At 47.4% G+C, this 19,328-nt stretch overlaps 1 protein-coding gene across 4 annotated transcripts in view; it reads left to right on the plus strand.

Moving 5' to 3' along the window:
• Positions 1 to 19,328, plus strand: part of SYT17 (synaptotagmin 17) — an 89,333-nt gene that overhangs the window by 10,889 nt on the left and 59,116 nt on the right. For all 4 annotated transcript variants that reach the window (XM_081560839.1, XM_081560841.1, XM_081560840.1 and 1 more), the window contains 2 exons: positions 92 to 240; positions 3,962 to 4,581. In XM_081560839.1, coding sequence (XP_081416965.1) covers positions 92 to 240; positions 3,962 to 4,581 — 769 coding nt within the window. The remainder of the gene's footprint in view (positions 1 to 91; positions 241 to 3,961; positions 4,582 to 19,328) is intronic.

Genomic DNA, 19,328 nt, shown 5'->3' on the forward strand with positions numbered 1-19,328 from the left:
GCAATTTCATCCTTGGTCTGTCCCCCACGGGACAGAGATGCCAGTCCCTGGGGATTCTCTGACAGTCACTGAGATCTCTTCCCTCCTACAGGTTGGCCAGCCGGAGCAGTGACAAGGACGGGGACTCTGTGCACACAGCCAGTGACGTCCCACTGACCCCACGGACCAACTCCCCCGATCGGAGATGCTCGTCCTCAGACACGTCTAAGTCTACATACAGCCTGACCCGGAGGATTTCAAGTAAGCCTCTCTGCTCTGCCTGTCGGGGGTCCTGGCTCAAGTCAGCTGCCACTCGGGGTCCATGAAGTACAACCCCGTTATCTGGGTCCCCAGGATAAAGGGAAAGAGCTGGCGTTCCCAGATGCTCAACAGCACCCCCAGGGAGAGACAGGAAGGACAGGGTCGCCTCTGGTGAGGGAGTGGAGTGTGGTGTGACAGTCCAGGAGACAAGATGACAGAGAGGGAAGTGTGACAGAGGAGGGCATCATACCTGATTTCTGCCAAGTTCAGGCAGAAGCAATCATTTTGACTGATTTTGGTTTATACTGATCACAAGTTTCATTGAATTGGCTCAGTTGATGACATTGTCAGCATATATCATTTCAGACCCCGAAAGGCAAGTGTTAGTTACCATGTTACACAGCAGGGCCTGCAAATTGAAGTGACTTGAGGGGCCAGGTGGATTGTGTCAGTGGCTGAGTGCCAAGGGCTGGAGGGAGATAAATATCACCCTAGTGAGTGACAAATGGCAGCCTACTCTTGGCCTTGTACTAGGGCAGAGTGGGGACTGAGGCCGGTTGGGAAGCCAGTGTCTTATTGAAGGGGGGCAGCTGCTACTCAGTTGCAGCCATGTGGGATTGTATTGCCTTACCTTTCTAAAGAGAAGCTGGCAGTCTGGGTTTTTATATGAAACTTCCTTACTTTTAAACCCAAACAGAATGTATCTGGGTTTTTATATGAAACTTCCTTACTTTTAAACCCAAACAGAATGTATCTGGGTTTTTATATGAAACTTCCTTACTTTTAAACCCAAACAGAATGTATCTCTGGGTTGAATCTGGCCCTTGGCCCACTCTCTACAGACACACACACACACACACATACACACACACACACACACACACACACACACACACACACACACACACACACACACACACTGTAGCCTGGGTGTAGACCAGACACACACACACACACACACACACACACACACACACACACACACACACACACACACACACACACTGTAGCCTGGGTGTAGACCAGACACACACACACACACACACACACACACACACACACACACACACACACACACACACACACACACACACACACACACACACACACACTGTAGCCTGGGTGTAGACCAGACACACACACACACACACACACACACACACACACACACACACACACACACACACACACACACACACACACACACACACACACACACACACACACACACACACACACACACACACTGTAGCCTGGGTGTAGACCAGAGGGCGTGATTTGGGTGGGGAAGAGAAAGGGGGATAAAGCCTAGAGTCTCCCAGCCTCTTGTCACTAGCCAAGTGTATCTTCTCTGTCTCATGCAGCTGATGTCTGAAATTCACTTAACAGAGGGGAAAGGCTTAAATTCATGAAACTAATCCACTCAGCTGGAAATGATTGAGATCTCTGATCTTTTCTGGGAGTGGATGGGGAAGAAGTAAATTTCAAGAGCTTGAAATAGTGAAACAGAACAGGTGTCTGGCTTCTGTAGCCTCTGTCTTTTCATCTGTAGAATAAGAGGGCCTGTCTGCCCTGTGCAGACCGCTGTCCAGTACAGCGGCCATCACAGGCATGTAGCTGAATTGAGATGCACTGTATGTGTTACCTACCCACTGGATTTTGAAGCCAGTATGAAAAAAGAGAGATTTAGAATGTCTCACTAAAATGTTTTTATATTGATTACATGTTGAAATGATTATATTTTGGATATATTGGTTTAAATAAAATATAAAAATTAATTTCACAAGCTTCTTTGTACTTTTACATAATTGTGGCTACAAGAAAATTTTAAGTTACCTTTGTGGGCTTCAATGGACATGAGTTTGAGCACGCTTCGGGAGTTGGTGATGGACAGGGAAGCTTGGCATCCTGCAGGCCATGGGGTCACAAAGAGTCAGACACGACTGAGTGACTGAACTGAACTGTGGGCTTGTATGTCTGTATCTGGTTCACGTTTATTTTCTCTTGGATAGCGCTGGTCTAGATGATTCCTAAATCTTACTTCCAGCTCTATACAGAGATGACCGCATTTAGCACACAGTTATCAGAGTGCAGCTGTGCACTGACAAAGGCTCATGGTTTTAGCCAACAGGCAGGTATTTGGGCAGTCAACAAGATGCCACGAAAGAACAAATACTATGTAATTTTCCCAACATGAGGAATCTCATAGTCAGACTCCTAAGCATCTGCAAAGTAGGACATGGTTGCTGGGGGAGCTCGAACCAGGCAGGTGTTGGTTTCACTTATGCCAGATGAGTAAGTTCTAGAAATCCACTCCAGCAGAGTGTATAAAATTAACAGTACTATGTGGAGTACTTAAACATTTGCTAAGAGAGTAGATCTTATGTTCTTAACAAACACACAAAAGTAAGTAAATAAAGAAGGCAGGAGGAAGCTTTTGAAAGTGATGGATAGTTTATGGCATAGACTGTGGCGATGGTTTCACGGGTGCATACTTATATCTCCGAAGTCATCCAGTTGTGTAGATTAAATATGGACAACTTTTTGTATGTCAGTCATACCTCAATTAAGTGCTTTAAAAGAGAAAAGAATGCCATGAGGTTATTGCTAGAACAGAGAGATGAGCAGCGATGGCAACAATGAACCTGGGAGTGGTGAGCTCTTCTGCTTAATGGGGGCAGGAGAGGCACCCCGAAAGTGATGAGCTGTGAATGGGATCCTTGGAGATGTACAATAGTTACCATTCAGTGCCTCTCACCACGTGCCCTTCTGTGCTGAGCCCTCTCCACGCATCGCTCAGTGAGTCTTCGCCACAATCTTTGATGTGGTTGCTCTGATTGGCTCCATGTTACAGATGGGAAAACCGAGTGTGTAAAATGTGCCTAGAGTCACTTGGCTCGTTACTTAGGGAGTCACGTGGTTCACGAGGAAGTAGCTGGGTTGGAATTTGACCCAGACACTGACCCCAGAGCCCACTCTTTGAAAGTGGAGGCAGTATGGGGGAATGGTTAGACTCTGGGGCCAGATAGGTGGGGCTCGAATCCTGGCACCTCCTACTGTTGTGTGCCCTTTGGTGAGTTACTTAGAGTTTCTGTTTCCTCATCTGTAAAGTGAAGGTAATAGTCACTGGCTAATACCTTGTGAAGATTGTGAGTGTGAAAGTGTTAGTCGCTTAGTCATGTCCAACTCTTGGTGACCCCATGGACTGTAGCCCACCAGGCTTCTCTGTCCGTGGAATTCTCCAGGCAAGAATACTGGAGTGGGTAGCCATTCCCTTCTCCAGGGGATCTTCCCAACCCAGGGATCAAACCTGGGTCTCCTGCATTGCAGGCGGATTCTTTACCGTCTGGGCTACCAGGGAAGCCCCCCAAAATGTCCAACTCTTTGCAAGCCCATGGACTGTAGCCCGCCAGGCTTCTCTGTCCATGGAATTCTCCAGGCAAGAATACTGGAGTGGGTAGCCGTTCCATTCTCCATGTATGCAGGGCATTTAGAGCAGTGCCTGGCAGTTAGCTGCGGTGGAGATGCAGATGTTTGTGCCACTGCCCTTCCTCTCATAGAGTAAATAAGAGGATTTCCAGGAGTGAAGAGCATATGGAAAGAGCATTATGAAGCAGAGCAAACAATGTGAGAATCCACAAAAGGTCCTTGATCTCACACATGGGCCCAGATCCAGTCCAGTAGTTGGTAGTTTTAATTGTTATTTCTGCTGGGTGTGTAGGTCTCGAGTCCAGACGGCCCAGCTCCCCACTGATCGATATTAAGCCCATCGAGTTTGGCGTTCTCAGCGCCAAGAAAGAGCCCATCCAGCCCTCGGTGCTCAGACGGACCTATACGCCGGATGACTACTTCAGAAAGTTCGAGCCCCGCCTGTACTCCCTCGATTCCAACAGTGATGACGTGGACTTCCTGACAGACGCAGAGATCCTGTCCAAGTACCAGCTGGGCATGCTGCACTTCAGCACGCAGTACGACCTGCTGCACAACCATCTGACGGTGCGTGTGATCGAGGCCCGGGACCTGCCGCCCCCCATCTCCCACGACGGCACGCGCCAGGACATGGCGCATTCCAACCCCTACGTCAAGATCTGCCTCCTGCCGGACCAGAAGAACTCCAAGCAGACCGGAGTCAAACGCAAGACCCAGAAGCCCGTGTTCGAGGAGCGCTACACCTTCGAGATCCCCTTCCTGGAGGCTCAGAGGAGGACCCTGCTCCTGACCGTGCTGGACTTTGATAAGTTCTCACGCCACTGCGTCATCGGCAAGGTGGCTGTGCCTTTGTGCGAGGTCGACCTGGTGAAGGGTGGACACTGGTGGAAGGCGCTGATTCCCAGTTCTCAGGTAAGGGATGGGTTGGCAGTGTCTCCTGCTGGGAGCTTTGTAAAAAACGATTATTATTATTATTATTTTAATCTCAGTATTTAAGTTTTGGGTTTTTTTTTTTTTTTTTGCATTTTTAAAACTTTTGAATTTGCAATAATTTTTTGACTCCCAAGAAGTTGCAAGAACAGTACAGGGAGTCCTGTGTGTTCGTCATCCAGCTTCCTGGATGGTAAATCTCATAGGATCTGTGTACATTAGGATACCAAGAAACTGCTGTTGGTAGCTAAACTAGACCTTATGCAATTTTCACTAGTTCTTTTTTTTTTAATGTCTATTTATTTGGCTGCACTGGGTGTTAGTTGCAGCACACGAGATCTTGAATCTTTGTTGCATCATGCAGGATCTTTAGTTGTGGCATGTGGGATCTAGTTCCCTGGCCAGGGGTCAAACCCAGGTCCCCTGCATTGGGAGTGCAGGGTCCTAGCCACTGGACCACCAGCGAAGTCCCTTCAGCAGCATCCTCTGTATGCATATGCATGCCTGTGTGTGTGTGTGTGTGTAGTTCCGTGAAATTATATCACATGTATAGATTCAGGTAACCAGCACTGCCCTGGGAGCTTTTTGTCTTTGATGCTGGGTTATTTACTAAGAATTATTGTCCAGAGTATGAAGCTATCTGTCATTTTGACTTTCAGAAATTGATCTGGGAAAAATAAGATGAGGGCTGACGACCAGGATGATGGATGGTTGTTTTTCAGGTGAATTGTAAGATTAGCTTCCTTCCCTCTTCCAGCCCAGTGACAAGCAGTGGGCTGCCTGGGGAGCTACCCATGGACCAAGCCCTCTCTCCAGTGGGCTTTTAGGGATCCTTCCTGGGGCATTCTGTGGGCTGGAGGACAGCAGTGCACCCACTGTGGGTGGAAAGATGTGGGGGGAGCCCAGGGGAAAAAGACCCAGTTGGAGGCTGGTCAAGACCATCGATGACAGACAGTGATCCTTGTAATGCAAATGGGATTGCTTTGCATCGAATACACCAAGTTGCTTCTAAAGCTGAGCTCTGCTGGCCAGGGATTTGATGATCCAGCATCACATTTGGGATGCACGTGTTAAACATGAGGACTGGAGGGGCTGCTACATTGTATGTGTGTGCATACACATCTTCAAAGCTATCGATCTCTTAGTTTGGATTCCCCAAGAAAAAGAAGACTCTCAGGCAAGGGAGTCATTTAATAGATGACACCAGAGGAAATACCAGGAGCAGTTAGGAATGTCACATAAAGGATGCAGATATCAGGCCAGCCACCACTGTGGTGACTGGAGTGGAAACCTGCTAGGGGAACCAGGAGCCAGTGTCAGACGTGCCTAAGAGCCTTTCCTTCCAAGAGGCGAGGGAGCTGAGGTGTTAATACACCACCTCCTGTCAGTCACTGAATGAGGGCTGGGGGATAGGAAGGTTCCTTTCCTGGTATTTCTGGCTTGTGACACTGGCGGGTGCAGAGACCCTGGACATCCACAGATGCAAAAAGATCTGGCAGATCCGTGCAGGCAGGAATGATCATGGTCAGAAGGTAGTTAGTGTCTGCTGTAATCCTTAGTTTGCCTTCCCATCACATAATCAGAATATATTGGATTATGTCATGTATCTTCCTCGATATTTGTTTTTTTTTTTATTAAATTAGTGTATTTATCTATTTTTTAACTTTACAATATTGTATTTGTTTTGCCATACATTGACATGAATCCACCATGGGTGTACATGTGTTCCCCTTCCAGAACCCCCCTCCCACCTCCCTCCCCATCCCATCCCTCCGGGTCATCCCGGTGCACCAGCCCCGAGCACCCTGTATCATGCATTGAACCTGGACTGGCGATTCGTTTCACATAAGATAATATACATGCTTCAGTGCCATTCTCCCATATCCTCCTCGATATTTGATATCGAGGTTTTCAACTGTCAAGAAAATTATGTGGACAGAGGGAGGCCCACCAAGCACGACAAATTCCAGATTACACTCTTTGTGTCTGGGCGGAGCCCTGGAGGTGGAGGATCTGGACCTGCCCACAGGTTGGCTCCTCTACGTCTTGGCTGAGGTGTTATCTTGGCTGAAATGGAAAGTTCCTGGTGCACCTGCCCTGCTGAAGTTCTCCTGAAAGCCAGGGCCAGGGTCGGGGTGTGGATGCCGGTTGTTAATTTAGGAGGTGATCCCAGGAAGCAAGAGTAAGGGTTGAGGAGGAGACAGAGAAGGAGGGACGTCAAAGCCAGTGGTGGTTCTGAAGGTCGCCATTCTGGCACTGGAGTGGGCGTGGACTCCATCCTTGCCCAGTGGCCAGGTGGGCTCCCCAAACCTCACAGAAGGGCTGGGGCAGAAAAGAGAAGGAGCCCAGGTGTGCTGGTCTCTGCCTGAACTGAGGCTGGACTGTGGGAGCATCTGTTGCTTCACCCCCGCCCTGGGCATTCCCTATCCCCTTCTCTTGCTTTGTTTTTCTCCGTGGCACTTACCATCCCATAGACTGTATTTTATAGTCTGTCTCCCTTGCTGGTATGTGAGCCCCATGAGGGCAGTGACTTTTGTCTGTTTTGTTCACTTCTTTCTCTCCGCTCCTGGAACAGTGCCCAGCAGGTGAGGTGCTCAGTAATATTTACTGAATGAGTGGAGGTTGGAAGGATCCCCAAAGTGAATTCCCTTCTTCCCTCCCTCCCTCTTTCCTCCCTTCCTTCTTCTTCTTCCTTCTCACGTAATGGAGGCTCGACTCCCATCTCAAGCTTGCTCTGGAGTATATGCTCTTTGAGTGGGCATGTCAGCTGTCTGTTGAGGTGTCTAGAAGCAGAGCTTGAGATAGAATTTCAAGGTGGCTTAGTTTCCTTAGGGTTGCTATGACAAAGCCCCACAAATTGGGTGGGCTAGAGCTGTAGTTTATTGTCTTACAATTTGGAGGTTTTGAGTCCAAGATCAAGCTGCTGGCGGGGCCGTGCTTCCTCTGAAGCCTGGAGGGGATCCTTCCTTGCCTCTTCCAGCTTCTAGTGGTTGTTGGATTACAGCTGCATCACTCTGATCTCTGCCTCCCTCCTCCCATGGCCTTCTCTCTGTGTTTATGCTATGTCTTTTCTCATAAGGACATCAGCCATGCTGGATTAGGGGCCGCCCTGCTCCAGGATGACCTCATCTAATCACATCTGCAGCGACCCTGTTTCAAAAGAAGGTCACATTCTGAGGTCCTGGGGGCTGGGATGTCAGGTCACCTTTGGGGGACACGATTCAACCCACAAGGGGATGCAAGAGAAAACCCTGCAGGGCAGGCTGTGAAGTGGTCTAGGTGAGGGTGACAGACAAGTGAGGCTGAGCCTCTGCCTGGTGTGTGGTTTAGAGGGGACTCTGGATCCTGGACTTCACTGCAGCATTTCTTCCTTTAGACAAGGGAGCCAGCCAGCCCTGATCACAGGTCTTTGGCAGGGATCAGACTGGGAAATCTGATTTTTAGCCGGGCAGCCCTGGGCCTCCCTGAAGCCACTCTAAATAAGGATGGTTTTGGTCAAGGACATTTGGCAGTGCTGGGAGAAATTTGGGGTTTGTTGGATGGGATAGTTCTGGTGGGTAGAGATTAGGAATGCTGCTAAACAGCCTGCAATGCACAAGACAGACCCCACAACACTGAAGATATAGCCCCAGATGGTCCATAGTGCCAAGGGTGAGAAAGCCTGCTGTGTGATGAAGGGGAGGGTGGAGGATGGGGTTCAGAACAGGGTCTGCCATGAAAAGGTGAGATGGGAGCTGGACTGTTCCCTGTTGGGGAAGGAGGGTTTTCCAGGCAGAGACAGTGGTCAGGGTCGGGCCACAGGGCAGAGCTCCAGGGAGCTGCTTTGCTTTTCATTCCAAATGTGGAAAAGGAGATACTGGTTTTGGACAAAAATCCACGTCAGGCAAAATAGGCCTGCATTGGAGACAGAAAATAAAATCCACACATAGTGCGCCCAGGCGGTCACATGTCCATCACTGCTGATTTCCACTGGAGGCAGGCATCTGTCTTCAACGAAGCGCTCCGAGGATGCAGCTGTGTGTGGGGTGGAAGCAGTTTCTCGATTTCAACCTGACTTCACAGTTTGTGGGTCAGAGTGACTCCTAGGATCTGTTAGCCCTACAGTCTCCCCCATGGAGACCCCGTGCGAGCATAGGTTGCTGGTTGTAGGACCAGCATGTAGGCATCCTCTGGCTCATGGCAGAGTGTCTCAGCTGTTTTGTGCCTTTGAACACAAGACATGAGTGTGTCTTTGATCTTGGCATTCAGGAAATCAGCAGCTAATGGAACTACTGCAGACTGGGCCTCATTGAGAAGGTTGGCTCAAAAGATAGTGGAAATGAAGACATAAGAATATGAAGTGTGTGGGATGATTGATGTGGCATGAAGTTATACTGGATGCTGAGAGAAATTCTCTCATCTGAGTGGATTGAAGTGAATTGATGCTTTGGCCATTTAGAGGTGAAATCCATGTAGTCTCAACTCTTTTTTAAAAAATTATTAATAATTGTGACAAAACACATATAACATAAAATTAACCATCTTATCCATTTTTAAGTGTACAGTTCAGTGGTATTGAGTACATACACATACATTGTCATCCCCATTCATATCCAGACTCTCATCTCACAAAATAAAGCTGTGTCTTCATTAAACAGTAGCTCTCCACACCCCACTGGCCCCAGCCCCTGGCAGCCACCACTCAACTTTCTGTTTGACTACTCTGGGTACTTCTTGTAAGTGGAATGACCCAATATTTTCTATTTGAGGCTGGTTTATTTCACTTAGCATAGTGTTTGCAAGGTTCATCTATGTTTTCGCCTGTGGCAGGATTTCCTTCGTTTTGAAGGCTGAGTAGTATTCCATTGTGTGGGTAGATCACATATTGTTTGTTCATACATTCATTGATGGAAGCTTGGTTGTTTCCACCTTTTGGTTACTGTGATTAATGCTCCTGTGAACTTGGATGTACAGTTATTTCTTTAATGTTTTTTTAAGTCAGAAAAAAATTCAGGATGAAGGATATTCATTTCTCTAGAGATCGTGTTGTTTGGGGAAGGAAGGAGGAGGGAGGTGAAGAGAACAAAGGCCCTGTGGACATGCTGGAAACTCACAGAGCATTAGGAGGAACCAGAGTTCTTGTTCCAGCCCCTTCACTAGTTCCACTGGGACTGGCGTCATGTAACTTCATGGATCTTGGTTTGCTTGTGTCAAGTAGAGACATGGTACCTATTCCCCGCTCCCTTGCCGTGCATCTCTCGGGATGTAAACTCTTCTCAAGAGAAATTAACTTCTGACTGTGAAAGCCCCTCAAATTAAGGAAAATTATAAATAGACTGTACATTATAAATATGCAGTAAAAATATTGTACATACATAAACCATCTGTATATTTAGTCAATGAGTATTTGTTGGGTGCTTGTCATTTTCTAGGGGCTGGGGCTACTAATTTCACTCTACACTCGTAAGTGTCTACTATGAGCTAAGCAATGTTCCACACATGCACACTTATTTGTCTCACAAGCGTTCATTTTACAAAAGGGGAAAATGAGCTGTGGATCTCCCAGACCTCAGTAACTTCTCTCAGCCCCTTAGCGCAGAGAAAAGTTAAGTGATTTGTCCATGTTTAGTAGTAGAACTGAGGCCCTTTGGCTTAAAAAATGATGTGTCATAACCAAGACATTAGACTGGTTCTCTACAGCGAGCAAAACAAAGCCACTGACCTCAGGGAGCTTATGTTCTAGTGGATAGAGGTGGGCAGTGAGTGAATGAGTTAACACATCATACCTCTTGGCCTTGTCTCTGCCAAGAGGGAAAATAAAGCAGGATTAGGGGCTGGAGAGGGGTGGCCAGGTGGTGAGAGTCAGGAAGTTGTTCCAGGTGGGTGAGGAGATGGCATTTAAGTAGAGAGCCGGGAGGATTGAGGGAGTGAGCCTGGGGGATGTTCGGGGAAAAGCATTTAAACAGTGAGTACAGAAAGTGCAAAGGCCCTGAGGCAGAGTGTGAGGCTGGAGAGTGAGTGAGGGGAGAGCAGCAGGAGGTGAGGTTGAACTGGGAAAAAAGGCCACATCACATCAACCTTATAGGCTGAGGTAAAGACTTCGATTTTGTTCCTAAGGGTGTGGGAAGCCCTGGAGTGTTTTGAGGAGGGGTGACCCAGCCAGGCTGCCTGGAGAGAACTGGGGGAGACACCATACTTATTTCCAAAATATATAAAGTACTCCAATGACTCATAAATAAAAAACAAAATTCAGTTGTTAAATGGGCAATAGTTTTGAACAGATGTTTCACAGAAGACACGTGCAAATGACCTAAAAGCACATGGAAAAGTGCTCAGCTTCATTATCCATTAGAGAAATGCAGGTTAAAACCTCAGTGAGATCACACCTATCAGAATTACTAAAATCACAAAGACTGACAACACCCAATGTTGATGAGTACGTGGAGCCACTGGAACTCTCAGTGTTGTGGGCGTATCATGTGATGTAACCCTTTAGGAAGAAATTCTAGTAGTTGCTTGTAAAACTAAGCAGAAATCTACCCCATGAACCAGCAGTGCCACTCTGAAGAGAAATGAAAATGTTACATCTACACAAAAACTTGTACATGCATATTCAGAAAAACTCTGCATGTAGTAGCCCCAAACTAGAAATTGCCTAGGTGCTCATCAACAGAGTAAGGGATAACAGATTTATTGTTTATTCATATAATGGAACATTATTCAGCAATAAAGAAAAAAGGATACACACAGGTATTGATACACACAGCATGGATGAATGTCACAAACGTTATGCTAAGTAGGACATCCTACTGACAACCATTATGCAAAATAGAAGCCAGACCCAAGAGAGCATGACTTGCCTATATATAAAGTTTAAGAACTGCATATATATAAAGTTGCATATATATAAATTTCAAGAATCACAAAATTAATCTATGGTGAAAAATTGAAATATTGGTTGTGACTGGAGAAGGGGTTGACTGGAAAGGAGCCAAAGGGAAATTTCTGGACTCATAGTGACAGGGCATTGGATACACAGGTGTATGCACTTTTGAACTCGTCACTTAAGGTTTTCACACTTCGTTGCATATACATTTTATCTGGAAAATGAAAGAGCCATAAACATTGCATTTTGGTTAATGATATGCCTGCTAAAGTGTTCAGGGCACTAGTGCCTGCAACTTACTTTAAAATGCACTCAGAAAAGATCAATAGATATGCAGTAAAGCAATTACAGCATGCTTTTAAAATATTAGTTGCAGAATTAACATTAATAACTGTTCATTTTAGGGTCTTGGTGATGTATTTAAACAGGTCCATTGTATAGTTATTTCAGCTTCTCTGTATTTGATAAAGTTCATAAGAAAATGTTGGGGAACACCAGTTAGGAATAACATGCTGTGGGCTTCCAGGCGGGAGGTGGTGCTGGCTGGACCCAGGTGGAGGGAGGAGTAAACAAGTGGCCAGTTTGGGAGACAATTTGAAGGCAAAGTCTTTGATGCCCAGAACCAGCCCTTAGACTTTACACTCCAGCTTCAGGGGTGCTGTTAATGAGGCCTAGCAGAGGGGGGATTTTCAAACAGGGGATGCCACTGTTGTCTTCACAAGCTATCAGAATCAGTGAGGAACTGTGGCTGTGGGGCTCCCAGATCTCAGCCTCCCAGATTCCAGTTTCCTAAGACTTGAGTGAACCTGCTCTTGAGTGAATGTGCTGGGAGATTCTGATGCAGGTGAACTGCGGACCTCATCTGGGAAGCACTTGGGTGGCTGGTGAAAGGCAGAAAGAGCTTGGCTATTGGAGCTGGACAGACACGTCTGAGGTGCAGTCTCGCTGGTCAGCTGCTATGATGGTTTAATGAGCCAGTCTGACTGCTGTTACCATTGTATTTTATGGAGCCATTCGAACAGGCTCAGGGTGGCGTGCTCTTAGACATTCTTGGGAGATAATTCTGACTTGTGTGGGGTGTGGTATCTTTTATTAGAAAGCCAGATTGCCTGCTGAGGAAGAATGTTTGCTTTGAGTGCAGAAGAATATGTGCTTAGTGAAAAGTGATATTTGCACACCTGGCTGCTGGATATTTATGTTTTGAAAACTACTTGAATGTGAGACTTGTTTTATCCAAAGGAACGCCTCTTAGATCTTTGATGCTTATGACTTAGAGCCCCATAGCCTTGGAAGTGAAGTCTGTGTGTGTTTCCTTTGCTGTGGAAAAGTCAGTTCAGTTCAGTCACTCAGTTGTGTCTCATTCTTTGCGACCCCATGAACTGCAGCATGCCAGGCTTCCCTGTCCGTCACCAACTCCCAGAGCTTGCTCAAATTCATGTCCATCGAGTCGGTGATGCCATCCAACCATCTCATCCTCTGTCGTCCCTTTCTCCTCCTGCCTTCAGTCTTTCCCAGCATCAGGGTCTTTTCCAATAAATCAGTTTCATTAGGTGGCCAAAATATTGGAGCTTAGAAAAGTCAGAGGTGGTAGCAATAAGTGTGTTCTGGTTCTCACCACGTGCCAGGCCCTGGGCTCAGTGTGACTCTTACGATACCCCTCCAGATAGATGCCATTGGCACTTGCATGTTATAGATGGGGGCCCTGAGCCCCAGGAGGGCTTCCCTTATGGCTCAACTGGAAAAGAATTCACCTGCAATGCAGGAGACCTGAGTTTGTTCCCTGGGTTGGGAAGATCCCCTGGAGAAGGGAAAGGCTACCCACTCCAGTATTCTGGCCTGGAAAATTCCATGGACTGTGTAGTCCATGGGGTCGCCAAGAGTCGGACATGACTGAGCAACTTTCACTTTCATTTTTCTGAGCCTCAGGGAGATTGAGAAACTTACCCCAAATTGCACAGCTGTAGTAGGGACTTGAACCTGAGACTGACTCCAAGCCCACATGCATGACTCCTACAAATTAATCAATTTAAGGGGAAAATCCTGGCTGAGGACTTTCAAAACTGACTTAACTTGGTAAGTGTAACTCGAATGTGATAAGACTGTATTCCTCATAAGTATACCCAGATTTTTACCTCAGTATGTATCTTGCTTCTTTCTTAATGAAATTCTGTGTTTGCTCGGAACCTCTTAAGTGCCTTCAGAGCCTAAGGAGTGAGCTGGTGGCCGTCCTTATGGGCACCAAACTGATTGGATCTTTGGAAATGACCAAAGGACAGTCTGATTTGGTAACCAAGAGAAATATCAGTGTGGGGACTTCTGTTTCGGTTGAGCAATGGAAGCAAAATTGTATGACTCTGAAGTAAATAAATTTCCTTTCTTATGTGGCCCCAAATCTTGGTTACAGATAACGGAACCCCATCTCAAACTTCCTTCTGCCAAAGACAAAAGTCTGGTTGTATGAGCTCCAGCTACCACCAAGTCTGAGGGGTCTGGTTGTCCTGGGAGCCCTCAGCTAGAATGTTCCTCAGCCTGCCGCCCTCTTGTCTTTCTTCTCAGAAAGGCGCTTCCCCTGGGGAAGTAAAAGTGGCTGCGAGTTGCTCCGGGCTTACCTCCTGCCAGTTGGACAGTACTTGTGTAAATTTCCAGAAGTCCCAGGGAGGAGTCTCAGGGGCCTGGCTCCCCTCACCCCACCCTCCTCATGCACAGTGGAGGGTGGCTCATCACAGCCCTTGGAGGTCTTGAAGTGAGAAGGACTGTGGTTTCAGAGAAGGAGCATGACTGTCTCCTTATTTTGCAACCATGGTCACAGTTTTCTCTTTGTTTTTGTTGCCTCTTCTCTGACCGATGTCCCCACTGAAGGACCTTGGCGGGCTGGGGTTCAAGAGCTGGCCCTGGTGGCAGGCACTTGTCAGCTGTTTGAAAGGTCCTGGCAGTGGGTAGACTCCTAGCCCTGGGAGTGTCTCCCATGGCTTCTTACTGTTGGGGTTCCTTCTCTAGAAGGGCAGCCCTGGAGGATGGGTGCTGGTCAGATGGTCCAATCCCAGCTACCTTCTCTGTGGCTCACTACCCCCTACGAGAGTCATCTATTGGCTAGGTTGGGTTCCCTAGAAGTAGACCCTGAGACCAAGATTTTAAATGCGAGTATTTTATTTGAGGGATCTTGTCAGGAAAAACCAGTGTTATTGGGCAAGTTATTGCTGTGGTCATCTGGATTATGATCCTCCTAGGCTCTTGGTATAGGTTGCCCCTGGGGTAAGGGTGATGTAGCATATGTTCACCAGTGCCCAACAGACACAGGTTGAAGGATGCTTCCAGGAACCCATATACCCAAGGAGACTGTGTTATTGAACCAAACTAGGGTCCACTTGCCCTCAAGCAGTAAAGCCAGTCTACTCACATCCGGTTGTGGTGAAGGAAAGTACAGCCTTTATTTCAGGACACCAAACAAGGAGAATGGACAGCTCATGCTCAATAGACCCAAACTTCCCAATGACTTTCAGGGAAAGAGTTCTAAAGGCATTGTGAAGGAGGGGGCTTCAGGGTACATAATCAGCTTGTGCACAATTCTCAGATAGGCTGGCATCAAGGTGAAGTTTCAAGCATCATCAGGCCTTCTGGTTTCAACCAGTCTAGGATCTATGTTCTTGCAGTCAGCTTTTTCCATCTATTGCAGGGAGAGGTCTACTTCCCATAAAAACAACTTAGGAATGTGTGTCCGGTCTTTATCTGTTACATATCTTTCAGGGAATTGGGAGTTTTTTGATCTGTGGGTTTATAGTCTAAATTGTTACCAGTTTCCAAGTCCAGTATCTTTCTTTGTTTTTACCTCTTCAGTTTCCTAATCTTCAACTTCTGAGCCAGTCTTTAGAGACTCAGGGGAGGCCTGGTAGACTTTGACTTCAAAGGACAAGGACACAGGGTCTTTTGTGTGGTTTCAGTCCTCCCTTTTCTTTGATACTCCACAATCTTGAGGGGAGCAGGTTCAGGAAAAGAAAGGAAGTAAAGTTTTAGATAGAGAGGTTAATCATTAACTCAGCAGAGGAACTCAGTTTTAGGGGGGACTCAGTCTCAAGAGGACCCTGGCATCCAGAGACTCCATGGGCAGAGAGTTTGAGGGCTGGCCAGGGCTGGGGGCTGTGGTGAGCCCACAGCATCACCACACTTGACCTTGTCATGTTGAGGGCTCCGAGTATAGGGTCTTTCATGTTCCCCCTTCCCTCTCCATTCTCCTTTGCCCTGGGCGGGAAGGTGCAAAGCAGGTGAGCAAGACCGCTGGCTAAGCAGATGCCTGTGGAGAAAAAGGCTCTGGTCTCCCCTCCTTGAGGAGGCACCTGACCTTTGCAAGTGACCCTCCAGGCAGCCATCTCTCTCTGTTTTGAGTGGGTGGGCAGGGACAGTCACCAGCCCTTCCCACTTGGTCAGTGTCTCCCCTCTGCTCATAGCAGTGGGGAAGGGGGGTGGTTTTGAAAACTGCTGGACCCAGTCTCTGCCTCTTACAAATCCGAAAGGGAGGCATGGGGTCCAGCTGATGCTGGCCCGTTATTGCCTCTCTCTGGTCCCCACCTTTGGGCCCAGGCAGCCAGCTCTGTGGTCAACAGGCAAAGACACACACCCACCCCACCCCCCACCCCTGCCCACTGCATTCTATCCATGTACAGCTAAAGGCTTGGCCAGACCCTCCGTAACATCAGCTTTTGTGATTTACTCTTTGTATCTTTGTCACTTTTTAGAAGGAACTTGATAGGTGTTTTTTGAACTGAATGAATATCGTTGTGTAAAGAGTATTAGCTTTTGAGTTAGACTGACCTGATTACAGTCCTGGCTTCACCATTTACCAGCTGCGTAAACTTGGGTCCTGCTCCTCACCGGTAAATTAGGGATGATAATTCTACTGCAAGGGAAGTTGGGGGAGTATTGTGAAGATAAGAGTAATTTGAGTTGACTTATAGAGCACTCACCATGTGCTAGGCACAGTGCTAAAGCTTCTGTTGTAGTCACTGTTATCATCATCCCATTTTATGAATGTGGAAACTGAGGCATGCATTAAATAACATGCCCAAGGCCACAGAAATGGGATTTGAACCCTTGCTGGTTCAGCTTCAGAGGCTGTGCTCTTAGCTACTTTACTACATTGCCTCTTAATAAACCAAGATCTGGCTGGCAAAGCACCTGGCATATATTATTGCACTGAATAGTGGTGACCAGGAACTCAGGCACCAGAAGGTTGGGAGAGGGAACTGAGGAGGGAGGAGGCCAAAAAAAAGGGGGAAGAGGTTGGGAAGCAATTGAGATTGAGCTGTGAGGAACTGGCCATAGAGTCCAATTGGAGTTTCAATATATAATTTACTTTGGTCTTAACCACGCTCCAGCCAAATGAAGATAGAAGGAATTTGGGACATCTTTTAATAGCAGAAAGGGTGATGATTTGAAGCACCCAGAGTCATGTGTTGATTGGGCCTAGTACCTGGAATCTGCTTGGGGGCCGTGCAGCCTCCCCTTTCTGCATACTGCATTTGGTGATCACTCACCCCCTGATGGGGCTTCCCAGATGGTGCTAGTGGTAAAGAACCCGTCTGCCAAGGCGGGAGACATAGAAGACACGAGTTTGATCCCTGGGTTGGAAAGATTTCCCTGGAGGAGAGCACAGCAACCCACTCCAGTATTCTTGCCTGGAGAACCCCATGGACAGAGAAGCCTTGCGGGCTACAGTCCATGGGGTCACAAAGAGTCAGACACGACTGAGCATACACACACACATACCGCCTGATACCTTAACAGGCAAGGCCCTCAACAAAGCGGAATTCAGGTTTTTAATGAGAATCTGTCTTTAACTTGTCCAGAGCTGATGTCAGTCTTGATTCTCTTGGCATAATCCTGGCCTCTGTGTGTTTGTTAAAAGGGTTTCCTGCCCAGGTTTGGTGAACAGCTGTGTTTTGGCAACACTGTGCAGCCAGGGCTGGGCCCAGTCCAGAGCCTTACAAGGCAGCATTAACTAGAAGTTTCTATCTATGTGGTCCTTCTTGTTTCTTCCTCCTAAAAGAGAAATGTAGGTTACATTTCAGGCCTTAACACAAGCTTTTGATTCCTAGTTATAATGTGACCTAGAAGGGGAGCCAGAGATGATTTGAACCAATCCTAGTTTATAGATGAGAAAACTGAGGCACAGAGAGGTTAAGTGACTTGTCCAAGGTCACACAGCCCTCAATGACAGAAAGGAGACTAGAGTTAGGTCACCTGACCACCAGGTGGGAGGTCTTACCACCGGCACATACTGCTTTACCCCACAAGAGAAGGGATGCTGGCTAAGAGCACAGGCCCTAAAGTCATACAGACCTGGGTTGAAGTCCTAGCTTTGCCACCTTCCACAGATAGGGACCTGGGAAAGTTAACTTTATCATCTCTAGGCCTCAGTTTCTTTGTCTGTAAAATGGGGATTGTGTGGTGTGCTGGAACCAGTTTGCACGGGCTTGTAGAGGAGTTTTCAGGAATTTCACAAGCCAGCTGACTTCATGTTGGTAGATTGAAAATCAGCTATTGTGCATGAAATTGACAAATGCTGTGTAGTGTTTTAATCAGAACCTCCCCCCTCACACTCCCCTCCCCAAAGAATTAAACATTTACCAGCGTACCACTGATCATAGTAATACTTCCATGTTTTAATGGGCACCCATAAAGCTAGTTCACGTGAGATTCAAACCACAGAGCCTGACACACGTATACAGTGGTGCCATGTTGTGGTCAAGAGCACGACCCTGCAGTCCCAAAAATCTTCAGGCTGGAGTCAGTCCCGCCACTTCCAGTGGGGTTACCTTGGGCAGTTACTCAGGGTCACTGGTAATAAAATTGTTGACTCTTCCTGAGTGCTTCCCATAGACCAGATACCATTCTAGAGCTTTCCATGGAAGTTTGAAAACCACCACCAGAGACTATCAGTATCCCCATTTAATAGTTAAAGAAAGTAAGACATAGAAAATTTGAGTAACTTGCCCAAGGCCATGCAGTTAGTGAAGAAAGGAGGCTCCATTCTGATGCCAGCATCTGCTCTTGGCCACCACTCTGTCTCATTGAGGTTCACCTTCCTTTTTGGGAAAATGGCAGGAACAGCAACCCCGAGCTCAGAGATTGTGGCATGTGATAACGCCTGTGCTGTCTACACAGGCCCACACATGGCAGGGCCTCGGTTAACTGGCACTTACTGCTGGTTAACACTGAGTGAATGTCGCTGTCCATTGTTACCATGAAGATTGTTCTAAAACCTTCCCAGCCAAAGGACTGCAACTCAGATTGATCAAGGAAATTAAAGCAACCATTGCCAACCAAGCAATCCATCCACTCTAGCTGATGTTGAGAAATGAGGCTCTCGCTCTGAGTGGCCAGCCAGGTTGGGTGGTCCAGGCATCTGGCGGTGAGCTCCAGAGAGGATGAGTGAGGATGCTGGGGCTCTGTTCAAAGAGGGAGAGGCTGAAAATTTCCATGACTGTCCCAGTTGGTTGAACACATCCAGATGGCAGGTTCTAGGGCTACCAATGTGAGTGAGACCTGGTCCCTGCCTTTAAGACTCCATCGTCATACAGTGAACTCTCTGTATACATGAATTCCGAATCCATATCCACTTGGTTGAATCTGTGGATGAGAAGCCATGGATACAGAAGGCAGCTGTACTGCACCATTTGATATAAGGGGATGCTCAGCCGCCCCCAGAAGGCATGGTCCCATTTGATCTGGAAAGTTACTCCTGGCATTGGCCTCAAGACGTGTGTCATCCCAGTGCTGGGGGGAAGGAGAGAAGGGGAGATGGGACACACGATTCACTTCCTGAAGCATTTCTGCCTGTGCTGGTAACTCCAGCTCCTTTGGCTCTGTA

The sequence above is a fragment of the Giraffa tippelskirchi genome, chromosome 13, assembly GCF_054371585.1.
Source record: "Giraffa tippelskirchi isolate mGirTip1 chromosome 13, T2T-mGirTip1v1.2.pri, whole genome shotgun sequence".
Classification (NCBI taxonomy): Eukaryota; Metazoa; Chordata; class Mammalia; order Artiodactyla; family Giraffidae; genus Giraffa; species Giraffa tippelskirchi.